At 42.1% G+C, this 18945-nt stretch overlaps 1 protein-coding gene across 2 annotated transcripts in view; it reads left to right on the top strand.

Moving 5' to 3' along the window:
* Positions 1-18945, top strand: part of stxbp5l (syntaxin binding protein 5L) — a 679153-nt gene that overhangs the window by 529250 nt on the left and 130958 nt on the right. Inside the window, exons 19-20 of one of the 2 annotated variants that reach the window (XM_068039933.1) lie at positions 5265-5416; positions 13499-13564. In XM_068039933.1, coding sequence (XP_067896034.1) covers positions 5265-5416; positions 13499-13564 — 218 coding nt within the window. The remainder of the gene's footprint in view (positions 1-5264; positions 5417-13498; positions 13565-18945) is intronic. The other variant, XM_068039934.1, reaches the window with a different exon arrangement.

The following is an 18945-nucleotide window of genomic DNA, read 5'->3' on the forward strand; positions in this document are numbered from 1 at the left end:
CCTGGTTGCAAATTTCCAGCCCTGACTGGACTGTGAGACAGGTGCTTCCACAGAGAGAATAAAAATTATTTGACAAGATTGGAAGAATCCCACTGAAATTAGTGTTTGTAGCTTTCTTTGTGCAGTGCATCTTGGGATGGATGGCATTATTTATGGAGTTAATTCAGTGTTCCACAGAGAGAAAGAAAATTATATGATTTTCCCCCCAGTTGTTTTCATTCCCCTCTTTAAGTTTGCAGGATGATGCCACATTCCCTAATTTTGAAGTGTATAGATGACTTGATCTTATGCTTCCACTAAAGCAACACTGTAGCCTGTTATTCTTTAAAATTCCACATTTGCATGAGTGCATATAGTCACCTGGAATTCCCATAGGTACTCTCACCATTAATTCAGCAAAATGCTGGTGGAAATCTTATCATGATAAAGAAGGAGACCATTTATGCCTGTGCCAGCTCTTTGAAAGACCTATACAGTTAGTTTCACTCTCCTGTTCTTTCTCCATAGACCTGCAAATTTCCCTTTTGTAAGTTATTATTGAATCTGCTTCCACCACCTTTTCAGGTATGCATTCCAGATCATCATAGCTCACTGCATAAAATGAAAAGTTTCCTCATGTCACCTTTGCTTCTTTTGCCAATTACCTTAAGTCTGAATCCTCTGATTACCGACCCTTCTGCAACCGGAAGCAGTTTCCTCTTATTTACCCTTTCAAAACCGTTCATGATTTTGAACACTTCTATTGGGTCTCACCTTAAACTCTCTGCTCGGAGGAGAACAATCCCAGTTATTCTAATCTCTCCACATAACTGAAGTTTCTCAACCCTGGTAACATCCTGTGTACCCTCTGCAAGATCTTGACATCCTTCCTCAGGTGTGGTACCCAGAATTGTAGCCAATACTTCAGCTGAGGCCATCCAATGATTTGTAAAGATTTAGCATCACTTCCTTGCTTTTGTATTCAATGCACCTATTTACAATCCAAGTATCCCACACATTTTCTTAACTGCTTGCCCTACCACCTTCAAGGATTTGTGAATATGCAGCCTCAGGCCACTCTGTTTGTGCAACCTCCTCAAGATAGTTTTTTTTTTATTCATTCATGGGAAGTGGGTGTCGCTGGCTAGGCCAGCATTTACTGCCCTTCCCTAATTGCCCTTGAGAAGGTGGTGGTGAGCTGCCTTCTTGAACTGCTTCAGTCCATGTGAGGTAGGTACACCCACAGTGCTGTTAGGAAGGGAGTTCCAGGATTTTGACCCAGCGACAGTGAAGGAACGGCGATATAGTTCCAAGTCAGGGTGGTGTGTGAGTTGGAGGGGAACTTTAGGTGGTGGTGTTCCCATGCATTTGCTGCCCTTGTCCTTCTAGTTGATAGAAGTCACGGGTTTGGAAGGTGCTGTCTAAGGAGCCTTGGTGCATTGCTGCAGTGCATCTTGTAAATGGTACACACTGCTGCCACTGTGCGTCGGTGGTGGAGGGAGTGAATGTTTGTGGATGGGGTGCCAATCAAGCGGGCTGCTTTGTCCTGGATGGTATCGAGCTTCTTGAGTGTTGTTGGAGCTGCACCCATCCAGGCGAGTGGTGAGTATTCCATCACACTCCTGACTTGTGCCTTGTAGATGGTGGACAGGCTTTGGGGAGTCAGGAGTTGAGTTACTCGCCTCAGGATTCCTAGCCTCTGACCTGCTCTTCGAGCCACGATATTTATATGGCTACTCCAGTTCAGTTTCTGGTCAATGGTAGCCCCTATGATGTTGATAGTGGGGGATTCAGCGATGGTAATGCCATTGAACGTCAAGGGGAGATGGTTAGATTCTCTCTTGTTGGAGATGGTCATTGCCTGGCACTTGTGTGGCGCAAATGTTACTTGCCACTTATCAGCCCAAGCCAGGATATTGTCCATGTCTTAATAAAAGCAAAATACTGCGGATGCTGGAAATCTGAAACAAAAACAAGAAATGCTGGAATCACTCAGCAGGTCTGGCAGCATCTGTGGAAAGAGATGCAGAGTTAACATTTCGGGTCAGTGACCCGAGTTCCGAAGAAGGGTCACTGACCCGAAACGTTAACTCTGCTTCTCTTTCCACAGATGCTGCCAGACCTGCTGAGTGATTCCAGTATTGTCCATGTCTTGCTGCATTTCTAAACGGATTGCTTCAGTATCTGAGGAGTCGCGAATGGTGCTGAACATTGTGCAATCATCAGCGAACATCCCCACTTCTGACCTAATGCTTGAAGGAAGGTCATTGATGAAGCAGCTGAAGATGATTGGGCCTAGGACACCACCCTGAGGAACTCCTGCATTGATGTCCTGGAGCTGAGATGATTGACCTCCAATAACCACAACCATCTTCCTTTGCATTAGGTATGACTGAAGCCAGCGGAGAGTTTTCCCCCTGATTCCCATTGACTCCAGCTTTTCTAGGGCTCCTTGATGCCACACTCGATCAAATGCTACCTTGATGTCAAGGGCAGTCACTCTCACCTCACCTCCTGAGTTCAGCTCTTTTATTCATGTTTGAACTAAGGCTGTAATGAGGTCAGGAGCTGCGTGGCCCTGGCAGAACCCAAACTGAGCATCATTGAGCAGGTTATTGCTAAACAAGTGCTGCTTGATGGCACTGTTGATGACATCTTCCATCACTTTACTGATGATTGAGAGTAGACTGATGGGGCAGTAATTGGTTGGGTTGGACTTGTCCTGCTTTTTGTGTACAGGATATACCTGCCCTGGGCAATTTTTACATTGCCGGGTAGATGCCAGTGTTGTAGCTGTACTGGAATAGCTTGGCTAGGGGCACAGCAAGTTCTGGAGCACAGGTCTTCAGTACTATTGCCGGAATGCTGTCAGGGCCCATAGCTTTTGCAGTATCTAGCGCCTTCAGTCATTTCTTGATATCACGTGGAGTGATGCTGGGGACTTCAGGAGGAGACCGAGATGGATCATCAACTCGGCACTTCTGGCTGAAGATTGTTGCAAATGCTTCTGCCTTATCTTTCGCATTTAGTACCATTTAGATTATATTGCCTAGCCATGTGTTTCTCCCAAAACACATCATTTCACATTTATCCATATTAAATAGCATCTGCCACGTGTCTTCCCATTTCACCAGCCTGTCTATAAACTCCTGAAATCTGCCACTCTCCTCACTATTTACTACATTGCCAAGTTTTGAATCATCCATAAACTTCAAAATTGTACTCCCTAAACTCAAGTCCAAGTCATTTATATATAACAAAAAAAGCAATGCGCCTAATACCAACTGCTGGGGGATCCCACTGTATACTTCTCTTCAGTCGTATAATCCATATAGCTATAGTCTGATTCTTCCATCAAGCTGACTGTAATGCTAAATTACAACCAACTTTATTTCAGCGTGTGTCATTGCATAAACGGATTAGCCCGAATTTTACACCCCCCCACAAAAGCGGGCTGGTGGTGGCAGGGGGGTGGGACATAAAATTGAGTGGGAGGCGGGTGATGCCATTCCCGACGCCTTCCTGCCCCTGCTACAATTTTACCAGGGGTGGCGACGGTGAGAAACGGCCTGCCCACCCTAGGCCAATCATGGCACTTAAGTGGCCAATTAACCACCACTTAAGGGCTTCCTCCCGCCGCCGCTGGTATTTTGCTTAGGCCCCACAGAAAGCGGTAAAACCTGGCGACCTCCTTGCAGGCTGGGGGAGTGACTTCCTGATCAAGCACCCTGTCCCCCATGAAGGCCCCCCACCCCCACCACCAAATCCATAACCACCCCCACTGAAATGACTTTTGCCTCCCCCTTCCCTTGCTTTACCGGAGTCAGACCCATTGTCCCCGGCGAGGCCCCAAAACTTACTTGTCTTCCAGGGCCAACGTCCATGATCCTGCTGTTGGCTGGGTACAGTCCCAGCAGTGGCCACCACTCCCGGTGATGCTGCTGGGACTGAGAGCTGCCGGCCCGCTGATTAGCTGGCAGCTCTTGGAGGCGGGACTTGCTGCCTCAAGGTGGTGGAAGTCCCGCCAAGTCCGATTCAGGGCCTGGACCACGTAAAATCCTGACGTGGCTCCCAGGCTCGGTGGAGGTGGGCTCACCCCTGACCTTTTGGCCAGTGGGTGTGGCCTCCCGCCCAATGTAAAATTTTGGCATTATCTCGTGTGAGTTACGGTTGTCAAGTGTAAACATTTAATCTGGAGATTATGAAAAAGTATGTCCATATGTTATATAAGGGTGAAAGCAAAATACTAAGATCTCACAGGAGGCAGTAGTTTGCAAATGTATCATTCACTTAGAAATGTGATCAGATGAAAAATGGGTAATTAGCTAAGAATGAAATTGTAAAAAGACTTGGGAGTCTTTGTACATGCCACCATCAAAGTTTCCAACCAAGCAATCAACAAAGTCAAACAACTGTTGAAATATATAGCCAAAAGAGTAGAATAAGTGTCAGAAAATTCATGATCAATCTTTACAGTGCTCTGGTGAGACAACCTTGAATAATGTGTCAATTTCAGGTCGCCAAGACATAGGGGAGTCATTTAAGTGCTAGAAACAGAAAAGAGCCTCAAGGCTAATTTCTAGTTTTAGAGTTATGTGGAAAGACTGGAGTAACTTAGACTTTTTAGCCTTTAAAGGAGATATCTGAGAGTTAATCTTAATGAAGTATATAAAATTATCAATAGTATGGATATGATAAATACAGAAAATTGCTTTTAGTCAAATTGTGAGAGTGGAACAAGGTGTCATGTGTTTAAACTAGTAAAAGGCAAATTTAGAACTGATATTGGGAAGTTCATAAAAGCAAAATACTGCAGATGCTAGGAATCTGAAATAAAAACCGAAAGTGCTGGAAATACTCAGCAGGTCTGGCAACATCTGGGGAGAGAGAAGCAGAGTTAACATTTCAGGTCTGTGACCTTTCATCAGAACAGATGAAAGGTCACAGATCTTCTGATAACAGGACACAGACCTGAAATGTTAACTCTGCTTCTCTCTCCACAGATGCTGCCTGATCTGCTGAGTATTTCTAGCACTTTCGGTTTTTATTTGGGAAGTGCATTGTGGAATGGACACCCACATTGTGTACCGGAAGCAAAAACCTGGAATAATTTAAGCTTTACGGTTGGGATGGGGAGGGGGGAAAGGATGGCTTTAATGGCCTGTTTCATTTGTAATTACCTTGTGATCTTTGTAGTATAGGAGTCTGCATTATTTTTCATTTATTAATTTGTGTATTGTAGCATGAAAACAAAATTCTACCTCAATTTTTCTTTGTACCTGCAGTGTGACATTTGGAAACTGTAATGGTTTAGCTGTTGTGGACTTTATGCAAAAGACCATTCTACTCAGCATGGGAACTATTGAACTTTATGGTACAAGTGACCCATTTCAACGACAGCTTAGATCTCCCCGAAAAAGCAAACAGCTCAATACAGGTAAAATTCAAATATTAGGTTGTAGTGGCTATCATTTGTTGTGATGGAATACATATTGCGTGAAATTCTGCCTATTTGCATGTATTTTGTTTTCTTACCTCTATCACTTGTGTATACAAAGTGCTGTCTGTTCATCTATTCAAAGAAAGAGTTGTATATTTGAGGGAAGGCAGCATACACAGATTTTAATTGATGGCTGGTGCAAAATACTGCAGGAGTCTTGTGTATTAATTGCAGTGGTGTCAAAGTTGTTTCTCTAAAATTGCTGGGTTTAGGAATGTAACTTAAAGCCCAGATTTAATAATATTTATATAACATGAACATATTCCTGAATTTTTGAATTCTGTTTAGTCTCTTTGTGCTTTTATTGAAATTTGCACTTTACTTTTATTTTTAAATGTTATCTACATACAAATCTGGATTATCTTATTTAATGAAAGTTCAGTACTTAACTGAGCTTCCCTCATATTGTTGCTTCACACAGCAATGATTTACTTACACAACATCGTAAAAATCAATAACTTCTTCCATAACTACTTATGCATATCTTGTCATGTGAATTTACAGAAGATAGTTATAGAATGTTTGAATTTCTCAAAATAACCTTTCGATGTTTTTAACATGTAAGAGGTTTGTTCCAATCACTTTTAATTTAAAGTGGACATCGAGTACAATAGTATTGTTGCTATTTTCAACATGATAATCATGCAGTCAAGTCTCAGGGCTACCTGATTCTCACAGTTTCAGTATGCTTGGCAGTTTTCTGCCAGGTTACTAGGTAGAGCATGTTGCACATAGAGACAGTGCTGGAGTTCTTTCTTTTTCTGAAATGTATTAGCCAGAGCTGTAGTTTATTAATCAATTCACTAAAATGTGTTGTAGCATTATGTTATCACTAGGTCATTTATATAGTGAAAACATATTTCATCACATAAATTCATCAATAGCAATTGAAAAAACTGGCATAGAGCCCACTGCCTCTGACAGTATAGAATCTGATGAAAGGTTACAACCTGACGTGTTAACTCTGTTTCTCTGTTCACGGTTGCTGCCTGACCTGCTGAGTATTTCCAGCATTTTCTGTTTTTGTTTCAGATTTCCAGCATCTGCAGTATTTTGCCTTTGTGTCGTTGTAGTATAGTTTCTTACTTTATTAAAGAAAGACTGATTTAACGCTTCCCTATATTTCTATCTACAACAAACATACTGCTTTTGATTAATCATAAAGCTGCATTGAACTGATCATAAAAACATGCACCTTTTGGAACCTCCTACCCTCCTGGTTGAAGAAGACTGAAGACATATGTGGCCTTGTGTAGGGGTGGGATAAATACTCATAAAGATTAAGACCAAGTAAGACCACTTGAACTATTTGCTTTTGTGTTATTGTAGTATAGTTTCTTACTTTGTTAAAGAAAGACTGATTTAACACTGCCCTATATTTCTATCTGCAACAAACATACTGCTTTTGATTAATCATAAAGCTGCATTGCATTTGTTTTAAAATTACAGCTTTTTAAAATCAGGTTTGGAAACACCAAAGGAATAAAGCCTTTATGAAAGTTACTAAAATTAAGAAATTTTCAGAGTTGCTTTCTTTAAATAAAGCACCTTAATTTGGACACCACTGAGAATGTTGATGCTTCATTCCATATATGCATCTCTTTTCAATCAGCCATTTTAAAAAATCCCTATATTTTTCTGCTGGACACCTACAGAAAATATGAATTTGAATTGTCATTGTTTCCTTTAAGCCAGGTTGGTGGGACAGTCATGACTAGACTTACCAATAACCACTATAAATATTGCTCCATAATAAGCTAGCGGGCAGCCTTAAAGGCGGGGCTAAAGTGTGGCGAGTCGAAGAGACTTAGCAGTTGGCAGGAAAAAAGACAGAGGCGCAAGGGGAGAGCCAACTGTGTAACAGCCCCGACAAACAAATTTTTCTGCAGCACCTGTGGAAGAGCCTGTCACTCTAGAATTGGCCTTTATAGCCACTCCAGGCGCTGCTCCACACACCACTGACCACCTCCAGGCGCTTACCCATTGTCTCTCGAGATAAGGATTCCAAAGAAGAATAAGCTAGTAGGTAGTGCAGTGACTTCAGAGCAAGTAGCTTCCTTCAACTAAGATCCTGTCATACTACACTTATTCATCTGGTGCGCAGTGTAAGTACTGTGGAAGGTTACAGCTAAAGAGTAACAGAAAGACTTTAGCACCAAACATTCTTGAGTATCAAGCACAAACATCTAGTTGAGATGTCCACATCAGCCTTTTGTGTAAATGAGTAATATTGAACGTTACAAAATTGACATTGTAAGAACTTATAATTCACAGGATACTCTAAATTAATTAAAAAATTAAAAACACTTTGCGATATAAATTATGTTTTAAAAACATTACTATATTCTCAAGTTTAAAATACAAATCAGAAAACAATTATAGTAGTCAAAGAAAAAGTCAGACCATTTTAATATTTCTGTTAAATATCAGGAACAGCCTGTGAATCATGATTCATTCTGGATATTGTATGACTTCAAGTTAATTAAATAGACAAGCAGAAATTATTAAGTTAAAGCTAGATTCATCATTAGATAGCATAAGTGGCCATTTGGCCAGTCTAACCTATTATGCCAATTGGCCAAGAAAGGTTAGAATAAGTAGACAAGATGGCAAACATATCCACTGTGTATCAAGCATATCGGTTAGATTTCTTAATTATTTATTATGAATGGTTAGCAAATTTAGCCCATAAAAGCTTATGACTGTTTAACCATTAAGAGTTCAGGGAATTTTTCATGATGTCATTCATGTTTGACTTATTTGGCTTTGGTGTACCATAAGCATAATTCTTTTCTGTTAATTAAGGAATAGATATAGATAATGGGGGCTAAATCTGATAGCACCCAAAAACAGGCTCACAATACACGATTAACCTGGACTCATTGATTGCAATGTAGGCAGCACACCATTTTGTGCTGCCTGCTCATTTAAATGATTTCAGCGTCCAGCTAGCACTGACCATGCTGTTGATTAGCTGGACACATCAGCAGGGTGCCAATATCGTGAGTGGCTAGCACCACTTAAAGCTAGCCTGTCTCTCTTAAATGGGAGATGCATTGTGGCTGGAACAGGTGCTAGCCGTCTTGCATGAAGTGACTCTGACCTGGGAAACATAGCAGAGTGGCACAACATGAGAGACAGCAGGCTCCAGGTTTTCAAATGCTGCACTGGAGGCCTTGGTGGAGGAGGTGGAAAGATGTCCTGGATCCACAGTGGGTCCAGACACACACTTATAAGGCAGTGGGAGCAGATAGCTGTGGAAGGCAGTGTCAGGTGTTGAGCCCCAAGGACCTGGATGCAATGCCATAAAAAGTTCAATGACCTCACTTGAGCAGTCAAGGTCAGTAAATGCATCTTCAACTGCACCACTAGCCTCAGGCCTGCTGAATGCACCACCCCCTGCATCACTCACCTGTCAACAATCTTGCTCTGACATTCATATGCTGCACCTCATCCTCACACACTTAGCACTGCAGCAAAGCTCACACCTACTTCTCACGGCTTGCACAGGCTGCCAGTTATTAAACCATAAAAGTCATATCACTCAAGCAGATTGCACCACACTCACTGACACACTTCCCTCTCTCTAACAAGACCAGGTGACACACAACTGGAGGCAGGAGGAACTAACCAGTGCAGGGCAGGCACACCAGCATGCCCTAACCCCCTGGAGGAGACAGTGTTGGCCATTATTGAGATGCCCATTGCTGAGACCGTGACCAGGGCATGGCTGAAACCATCAAAGATGACAGTATGCTCAAACCTAATCCTCCTTCTCCCATCCTACCTCCATGTTAATTGAATAGTAATTGAGTGATTATGTTCAGCTGGTGGGCATTAACTGGGATTCACTTGTGCTCCTACGTATTGGAGCAGACTGAAACTGTGGTTGTTGGGTTAGGAGGTGCATGTTATAATGTGTACTTCTGTAAGTAAAAGCTTATAAAGTGTATAAAGATTAGGCTCCAGTTCTATCCTTCACCACCTCGTTGTCTGGAACAGGATACTCTACCTCATCCCATAATCTCTTCCGATTTACAAGCTGCAGATGGTGTAAGCATGCATCTTACTTGCCCCCTGCTCCCTGCACCACAACTTTCCCCTTGTGCATTTCTCTTTTCAGATATCCAAGAAGTACAACCTGTCTAGACATTGGAAGGACAGCAGGAAGACAGTGATGATGAAGATGCGCCATCACTCGATTTTGCATAGATGCGAGATCTGCATGGCGCAACACTAGACGCAAGTGGCCTGCAGCCAGGACAAGGAGCAAGGATAGCTAAGATAGCAGATCGCTGGAGGGCAATATCACACAAGTATTCTGCTGAAGAAGACTCAGGCCATCTTTGACGGGGTAGCCTACATAATAACACTGATGGGCATGCAAAATAAAATGCTTTGTGCATTGGGAAGCCTGCAATGTTAAACATCATGGAAGAGTCCGCCACCGGCTTGACACAGGACTTAGTGCAGAGTTTGGGGCCCATCCATTCCACCGTGGAACAGGTGGCCATCAATTAACACACTTCTGTACCCAACTATGATGAAGCATTTGATGGCCGATGTCTCAGCTTCCACTGCAGCTCAAGTAGTCATGCCTCCCAATATCTGAGTACTACAGTGGAATCTCAAACTGTTGTCTTACAAGGTCAGCTTGCTGCCATGCAAGCTCAGACTGCTGTCATCATGGCTGTGGATTACAGCACGCAAAAGGGCTTGCTGGGTGTCACAGCAGTCCATCAATCTGTCCTCCAACAGATTACTAGAATTGCTGAGGCACTGCCTTGAGGGACTGGCAATGGCTCCATGGAACATGAATCTGTTGTCCTCTCTCAGGAAGACAGCATTCAGGCTGTCACCATTGCCACTCTGCTGGTGCCCTTGCTGTTGCCTGTCAGACAGCCATCCCAGATTGCTGCCACACATCAAGATGATGCAGTCCGAAGCTGGGCATTCTACACCCAGAGCTGCTCGAGGTTGTGCTCCAAGGCCATTAGCAGTCTCCTCCACTGAAAATCAGCAGCCTTCCTCCAACCATGCTACAGCCACTGGCGTAGCATTCCTTATGAGCACTAGGATGAGCAAAGGCACATGCAAGATGGGAACTAAGACAATGCACAAGGGTATTGACTGATACCAAGAAATGGCTGAACACACTGGATATGAGAAAGACTACGGACCCTGACAACATTCCACCTATAGTGCTGAAGACATGTGCTCCAGAACTAAATGCACCCCTAGCCAAACTCTTCCAGAACAGCTACAACACTGCATCTACCTGATCATGTGGAAAATCGTCCAGGCATATCCACAAAAAGCAGGACAAATTCAATTCAGCCATTTAGCACTGCATTAGTCTGTTCCCAATCATCAGCAGAGTGATGGAAGGTATCGTTGACAGTATCAAGCAGCACTTACACAGCAATAATCTGCTCACTGATGCTCATTTTCAGTTCTGCCAGGACAACTCATCTACAGACCTCATTAAAGCCTTGGTCCAAACATGGAAAAAAGCTGAATTCCAAAGGTGAGGTGAGAGTAACTGCTCTTGACATCAAGGCACCATTTTACTGAGTGTGGCATCAAGGAGTACTGGTAAAATTGAAGTCAATGAGAATTGGGGGAACTCTTCATTGGTTGGAGTCATGCCTAGCACAAAGGAAGATGGTTCTGGTTGTTGGAGGCCAGTCATCTCAGTCCCAGGACATCATTGCAGGAATCCCTCAGGGTTGTGTTGTAGGCCCAGCCATTTTCAACTGCTTCATCGATGACCTTCCCTCCATCATAAGGTCAGAAGTGGGGATGTTTGCAGATGAATGCAGAATGTTACATTCGCAAGTTTTCAGATAATGAAGCAGTCTGTGCCCACGTGCAACATGACCCGGACAATATTCTGGCTTGGGCTGATAAATGACAAGTAACATTCATGCCACATTAGTGCCAGGTAATGACCAACTACAACAAAACAGAGTCTAAGCACCTCCTCTTGACATTCCAATTCCCCCATCATCAACATTCTGAGGGTCACCATTAACCAGAAACTTAACTGGATGAGTCACATAAATACTATAGCTACAAGAGCAGGTCAGAGGCTGAGAATTCTGCACTGAATAACATACCCCTGACTCCCCAAAGCCTGTCCACCATCTACAAGGCAAAGGTCAGGAGTATAATGCACTTGCCTGGATAAGTGTAGCTCCAACAACACTCAAGAAGCTCATTGCCATCCGGGACAAAGTAGCCCACTTGATTGGCACCCCATCCACAACCTTAAACGTTCTTTCCTTGCACCACCAGTGCACCATGGCAGCAGCGTGTACCATCTGCAAGATACACTGCAGCAACTTGCCAAAGCTTCTTCGACAGCACCTTCAAAACCCGGATCTATATCACCAAGAAGAACAAGGGCAGTAGGCATACGGGAAGACCACCACCTGCATGTTCCCCTCCAAATCACACACCATCTTGACTTGGAACTATATCGCTGTTCCTTCATTATCGCTGCGTCAAAATCCTGGAACTCCCTCCCTAACAGTACTGTGGATATACCTATACCATAAGGAGCAGTGGTTCAAGAAGGTGACTCACCACTACCTTATCGAGGGCAATTAGGAACATAGGAAATAGGAGCAGGAGTAGGCCATTCAGCCCGTCGAACCTGCTCCGCCATTCAAATAGATCATAGCTGATCATCTACCTCTACACCATTTTTCCACACTATCCCCATTTCTCCTGATGTCATTAATATCCAGAAATCTATCAATTTCTGTTTTGAACAAGCTCACTGAGCTTCCACAACCCTCTGGGGTAGAGAATGCCACAGATTCACCACCGTATGAGTGAAGAAATTCCTCCTCATCTCCTTCATAAATGGCCTGCCTCTTATTCTGAGACTGTGTCCCTGGTTCTAGACTCACCAGCCAGAGGAAACATCCTATCACGCCCTGTAAGAATTTTGTAAGTTTCAGTGAGATCACCTCTTGTTCTTCGAAACTCTAGAGAATACAGGCCCAGTTTCTGCAATCACTTCTCATAAGACAATCCCGCCATCCCAGGGATTAGTCTGGTGAACGTCCGTTGCACTCCCTCTATGGCAAGTATATTCTTCCTTAGATAAGGAGACCAAAACTGTACACAATACTCCAGGTGCAGTCTCACCAAGGCTTTATACAATTGCAAGACATCTTTACTCCTGTACTCAAATCCCCTTGCAATGAAGGCCAACATTCCACTTGCCTTCCTAATTGCTTGCTGCACCTGCATACTAGGGATGGGCAATAAACACTGGCCTTGCCATCGACACTCATCCCATGAATGAATAAAAAAAGTTGATGATCCCTTTTAATATTGCTGGGGTGGTGGGGTGGGGTGGGGGGTGGGGGCGTTGGTGGAGTGGTGGGTCCTTCTTGCTACTGCATGTGTGTTCAGATGTTTTATGTCAAAAAAGGGTATTAGCTGGAGCATTGGACTCCATAATGGCAACTTGTGTGTCAAATTAGCATTGCATGCTAATTGACATTATGATCTGCCTGCTTCCAACAGCCATTCACTGTGCGCTGCTACTGCCCTCACCAATATGGCAGCTGGTACGATTCACCCCAAAAGTGTGCATGCATGCATGCGATGACCATCATTTTGGAGCTCTAGGTGCACTCACTGTACCCAAAAAACGGGCACAAATTATCCCATTTTTTCCACCCAACGTGTCTTTGTAGATTCACCTAGATATATATAGATATATTTATAAACATATCCAACTAGATTGTATGGTTTGTGTTGGTCACATCTGGTAATTTTTAATACTTAGTTTTACCTTCACTGTTCTTAACTGCTAATGAACGGCTTTGTCTTCGTTGTGCATACAGAGCAACTCATTTTTCAGTTAGCAGTTTCTGCTATGTGCTGCTGAATGAAGACTTGCTATTTGACAACTAGATGTTACTTCCTTTCACTTTAGCCTATGTCTGTTTTTCTCTCCTCTGCCTGCCTGCTGCTGGTGATGGTTTGGCATGCTGACAGAAAGCCTTTGCATGCGTGGCCTGTCTAGTTTGTACTCATTGAAATGCCTCCGTACATCTTCTCAGAGTAAGTTATGAATGTCTGTAGACCATATTTTATTATGTTTTTGATGGATGACTCCTATTGTTTTGCCACACGAGTGTAGCTGGCAGAATTAACATTTTGAGTTGCGACTTCTAAGAGAAGAGCTAATATGTTTTCTTGGTGAATTGCTTCTTTTAAAGTAATCATGATTTTCCATAATAATTATTGAAAAAAGCATTGATTAAAATGTGTTATCATTCTAAAGCTGTTGTACATATTTTTTCACAGCATTTTGTAATTTCGTTTTACTTTCACATATCTATAAGTGGCACACACCAGTACTCCTCCGTGTGGCAACTGAGTTATCCATGTCACAAAAACAAGAAATGCTGGATTCACTCAGCAGGTCTGGCAGCATCTGTGGAAAGAGAAGCAGAGTTAACGTTTCGGGTCAGTGACCCTTCTTCGGAACCCTGTGGAGTTATCCATGTATTGGCTTAAAACAAGAAAGTATGGTCTATAATGTGCCCAAGTTTTGTGTAGGTTGAGAAAAATTTGGTTCATTGGATTTGTGTAATTGTGACTTCACCAGCTGAAAATGTTTCAGTAAGCTTTGTGTGCCAGAGTAATATTTTGATTAAACATTTTACAGTAAAATCACTATAAATTTATAATCAATTACTTTGTGTTTTGAACGCTGCTGTCCTTCTGCAGAGGTTACAATTCCAGTTTAGAGATATCCACAGACATCTTAATAGTTTGACAATTATAATAAACCATCTCAGTAGCAAAAGGGCATCAGACATGAAGTGACAAAAAATTGCATTATGAATTTTGGGACAAGTTAACTGACAATACTGTAAGTGAAATTAGTAATTAGAGTTGACATCAAGTGGAATCCACTATATGGAGTTAGGTATCAGGCTTGCCAGTGGTCTCCAACTTATTCAGCCCTCATGGTCAGCTGATGCTTTTTATGGTATAATGGCAGATAAAATAGAAGATACAATATATAGTCAGAGTAGAAATGCAAAATAATCCAAATTAGGCCATATTGGTCAGCTCCTTTCATGCAGATTTTTTTCTATAAAAATGGTTGGGTACAACAACATGCTAAGCTTTTAATTGTTCAGTTACTGCTGGTAGTGATTTCAGCAATTTAAATTTTAACACATTCTTGGCACACAATGTTTCTGGAAAGGAAAGAAATTGACTCCAATCAGTTTGGACTGAATGAAACATAGCATTTAAACAAATGTCAACACATCCTTTCTTTTCTGAATTTACATTGAAGTATATAAGTGTATTACTAAATCCTATGCACAGTTTCTGATTTACGAATTACAGACTTTATACATCTTTGAAAGAACATTGTGAATCACACACAATTTACTGTTGTTCAGAGTGGGTCAGAAATCTAACCGTGAGCCTCTGTTTGGAGACCACTGAGAGTAATTGAATTGCAGTGCTTTGAGGTGCAACTGCAGTGAGTATTCTCACAGCTGAGTGGGTTACCCAGCAAATATATTAATTAAATTAGAACTGGTGAAATTAGTGGATTTTCTTCTGAGCATCTCTCCACTGAACCAAATACTCACTTGATTTGATCAGTAATGCTAACAGAAATGGAAACTGATCAGGCTCACTGTGCTGTAGGAAATAATACCACCCAATGGGAATGAGCAAGCTAAGATCAAACTGAGCCAGAGAAAAACATGTTACTGTATAGGGTTCTGTAGTGAACATGAACGATTTGGTTTTCAACTTAAGAATGTATAACTTTGTTTTATGTTTTATTTTGGAACGCAGCTTACTTTTCCTCATGAATAAAACTGGTAATGAGAATAGCCATGTGCTTTTTACCAATCATGTTCAATAGGGTGCTGATATTTTTCTTTTCTTTATGATCATTTGGTTAGAATTTTCATCTGACCAATTGTGTTTGTACAGCAATGCAAATATTATTTTTGTGCCCCATTGCTAGCTGCCAATTGATATATCGAAATTCAACGTTTACCCAATTATCTTCTCCAGCAGTGCTGGACTGTAAGGCATCAAAATTAGGCAAAAAGTAAGTACCTAAATAAGTTATATTTATTGTCAAATTTGACATAGAAATGACCTCAGCTCCTTCACTGACAAGAGTTCTCTTTAACAGTTGCATTTTTGACTTTGCAGTAAGCTGACACCAGCTTTCAACTTGCACTATTAGCAGAAGCCCAATTGCTTTTGTTGTGCCAAACCTCAGACAGTCAATTTCTGGGTGCTGACAGACAGGCCTGCCATCTTCCTACATAAATGTTCAATTCTTAGCATTACTGCCAATGTGCTGGTCTGCACCAGATTGAAATATTCACTTAAATAAAAACAGAAAATGCTGGAAATACAGGTCAGTTCTTAACATTTCATCATGAAGACTGAAAGAGTAAACAGGCAATTTGGTAGAGTTGGAAAAATTGAAAGAAATGGAAGAGGAGGAGATATAATCATTGCACTGAATTACATTACATAGAATATACAGCGTAGAAACAGGTCATTCAGCTAAAATAGTCTGTGCTCGTCTTTAAACACAAGTCTCCTCCCATTTCATCTTTACCTCATCTCAGCTTTTCTGCATATCTTTCCATTCCCTTTCTCTCATGTATTCATTTAGTTTTTTTGAAAGCATCTAAGCTATTGTCCAGAGAAATGGAAATCAGATGAGATACTTCAGAAAGTACAATAAGAAGAAACGGGAGAAATCTTATCTCTATTCGTCAAAAACGTCAATGAGTCATATATTTGGATAAACCAGATGTTGATCCTGAAAATCAGTAAACACTAGATACTACAAACCTCAATGAAAACCATCCAAGTCAAGAAATAGAGAAAGACTACTGATCTTCTGAGTCTGATAAGAACACGATCAGGGAGCGTTGTGAAGTCTCCTGATAGATTGAATCTCTGATGTCAGAGACTTGGGGAGGAGATGTAGTATAAGGGTCTGAAAGGGTTAATGTTTGGGACAGTGTGAGTAACACCTCCCACTGTGATGATGTCAGAGATCACGTGGTAATGACTGAAGAAGAAGAAACAGCATCATGTCAGCAGTGAGTTAGACCTGCTTAAGAGAAAGTGTAAATAGTTCCTGAAATGTAATAAATGAGTTATTGTTTAAAACCTTACAAAGACTCAGTGATCTCTACAAGCTGGAGGAATCAAAACTGTCTACTAGTAGCAACAACATACAACACATATTTCCTACAAGTTACTTAATTTGGCAGATTGCCTTTTTTCTCATTTTCTCTTTTAGCCTTTTTGTTTTTGTAAGCTATTTCATAGGTTAGAAATTCGTGAGCACACATAGGATGCAGTGTTCAATATCTGTGCCTCAATGATGAGGAGGAACAGAGATCAAGGAGGAAGATCGGAGAGTGAGGAGTGAAAAGGGAGGTTGGAGAAAAGTATTGGAACTGGGTTGAGAGTAAGAGTTGGCCAGGAGAATTGGAGGTTGGAGCATGGAGCTCAGAGTGATCGGGGAATGACCTTTTTTTTAAATGTGGGATAGGGAGAAGCTCCCCTCACCCTCTTGGCGCTGCATTCAGATAAGTATATTTCAAAAACATACCTTGTTGGTAGCAGGTAGTCCCAAAGTTTCGTTTTCCGAAGCTTTGTATAGCCTAAGTACGAGCGGGGGAAAAAAAGCAAAATATAATTAAGAAAAATGGTCAGAAGTGGCCTTAAACAATTTAACTGATTGTCACTGTGCCATTTAAATGAACTGCCTCCCATAATTCACTCCCTAGAAACCCTGAAGGTCTGGTTTCCTTTACGTGGTTTGCATTTGACATACTACACACTCCCATGTTCAGAAATTGCATGCAGGACATCTCTGGCTCCTTCCTTCATAGCTTAATGAAGTTCATGCCTGTTTAGATGGCAGCTTTTGATGTCTGGTCCAAACCTGATTGGAAATTTGAACTTGATAGTTTATAGGAGGAGACCTGTTTAACTGACCACTGCCAAATTTCTTGCTCCATTACATCCTATCTACACCCATTTTCAGATTGTAATGGAGATCAGAATTGGCTCCAATGGATCACCTTATGCCCAATAAAATAGATGATAGTCATGCCTATCAAGCCATGTGACCTGACTTGTTATGAACCAAGAACATGGAGCTGAAAAGAAAACAGAAAATGTGAGAAATAATCAGCAGGTCAGGCAGCATCTGTGGAGAAATGACCTTTCATCAGAACTGGAAAAAGTAAGCGATGTAGCAGGTTTTACACAAGTACAGAGATGGAAAGCGAGAGAAGGAGAAAGAACAAATGCTATGATAGGGTGGAAGGCAGGAGAGATTGAATGATAAAAGGGATGATGGTGCAAGGAAAAAGGAGGTGGTATTGGGACAAATAAAGTAACAAAAGGTGTGTCTAGAGGAGGTGTAAATGGGAGCAGCGGGATCATTCCCAACAGCTGCCAACCAAAAACAAAAAACACAAAAAAAAAAGAAAATAAGTTGGGTCGGAAATTATCATCTGAAACTGTGGAACTTAATGTTGAGTCCAGAAGGCTGTAAAATGCCGATTCCAAAGCCAAGTTTGTGTTTCTCTAGCTTATATTGAGCGTCACTAGAATAGTATAGGAGGCCGAGGACAGAAAGAACAGAGGGGGAGTGGAGCGGAGAATTAAAATGACAGGTTACTGGAAGCTTTGGGGTCGCGCCTGTGGACTGAATGGAGGTACTGCTCAAAGTGGTCACCCAATCTGCGTTTGGTCTCCCCAGTGTAGAGGAGACTGCATTGCAACCAGCGAATACAATATACTAAATTGAAAGAAGTCTTTTGTGTTTTTTGTTTTTGGACAGCAGCTGTTGGTGAAGATCCTGTTCCATTTATGCCTCCTCTAGTCACATTTTTTGTTACCTTACTTGTCCTGTTACCACCTCCTCTTGCCTTGCACCATCATCCTTTTTTCATCTAATTTCCTGCCTTCCACCCTATCATGGACCTCCCCTTTTGTTCTTTACCCCCTTCCCTTTCACTATCTCTATGCTTGCTTAAAACCTGTTACATTTCTAACTTTTTCCATTTCTGATAAAAGGTCATTGACCTGAAACATAGGGCAGAATTTTGTTCTGCCCTTGGAGGCAGGCACAGAGGTGTGGGGCCAACAAAATGGCAGGGGGCGCTGTTCCCAATGTTGCCTGGGCCCCCTGGCATTTTGTCCAGGACAGGGAAGGCTGAGAATGGCCTTCCTGCCCCAGTCCAATTGAGGCCCTTAAGTGGCCAATTAATGGCCACTGAAGGGCCAACCTCCCTCCTCCACCTCAATTTTGTTGAAGGCGCCAGGTAAAGCCTGGCATTCCCCTAGCAGTGTTGGTGGGTCACTCTTTTGGGGACAATCCATGGCTCCTGAAGGGCCCCCCCCTGGTGGCAACT

Source organism: Heterodontus francisci, chromosome 10 (genome assembly GCF_036365525.1).
Source record: "Heterodontus francisci isolate sHetFra1 chromosome 10, sHetFra1.hap1, whole genome shotgun sequence".
Lineage (NCBI taxonomy): Eukaryota > Metazoa > Chordata > Chondrichthyes > Heterodontiformes > Heterodontidae > Heterodontus > Heterodontus francisci.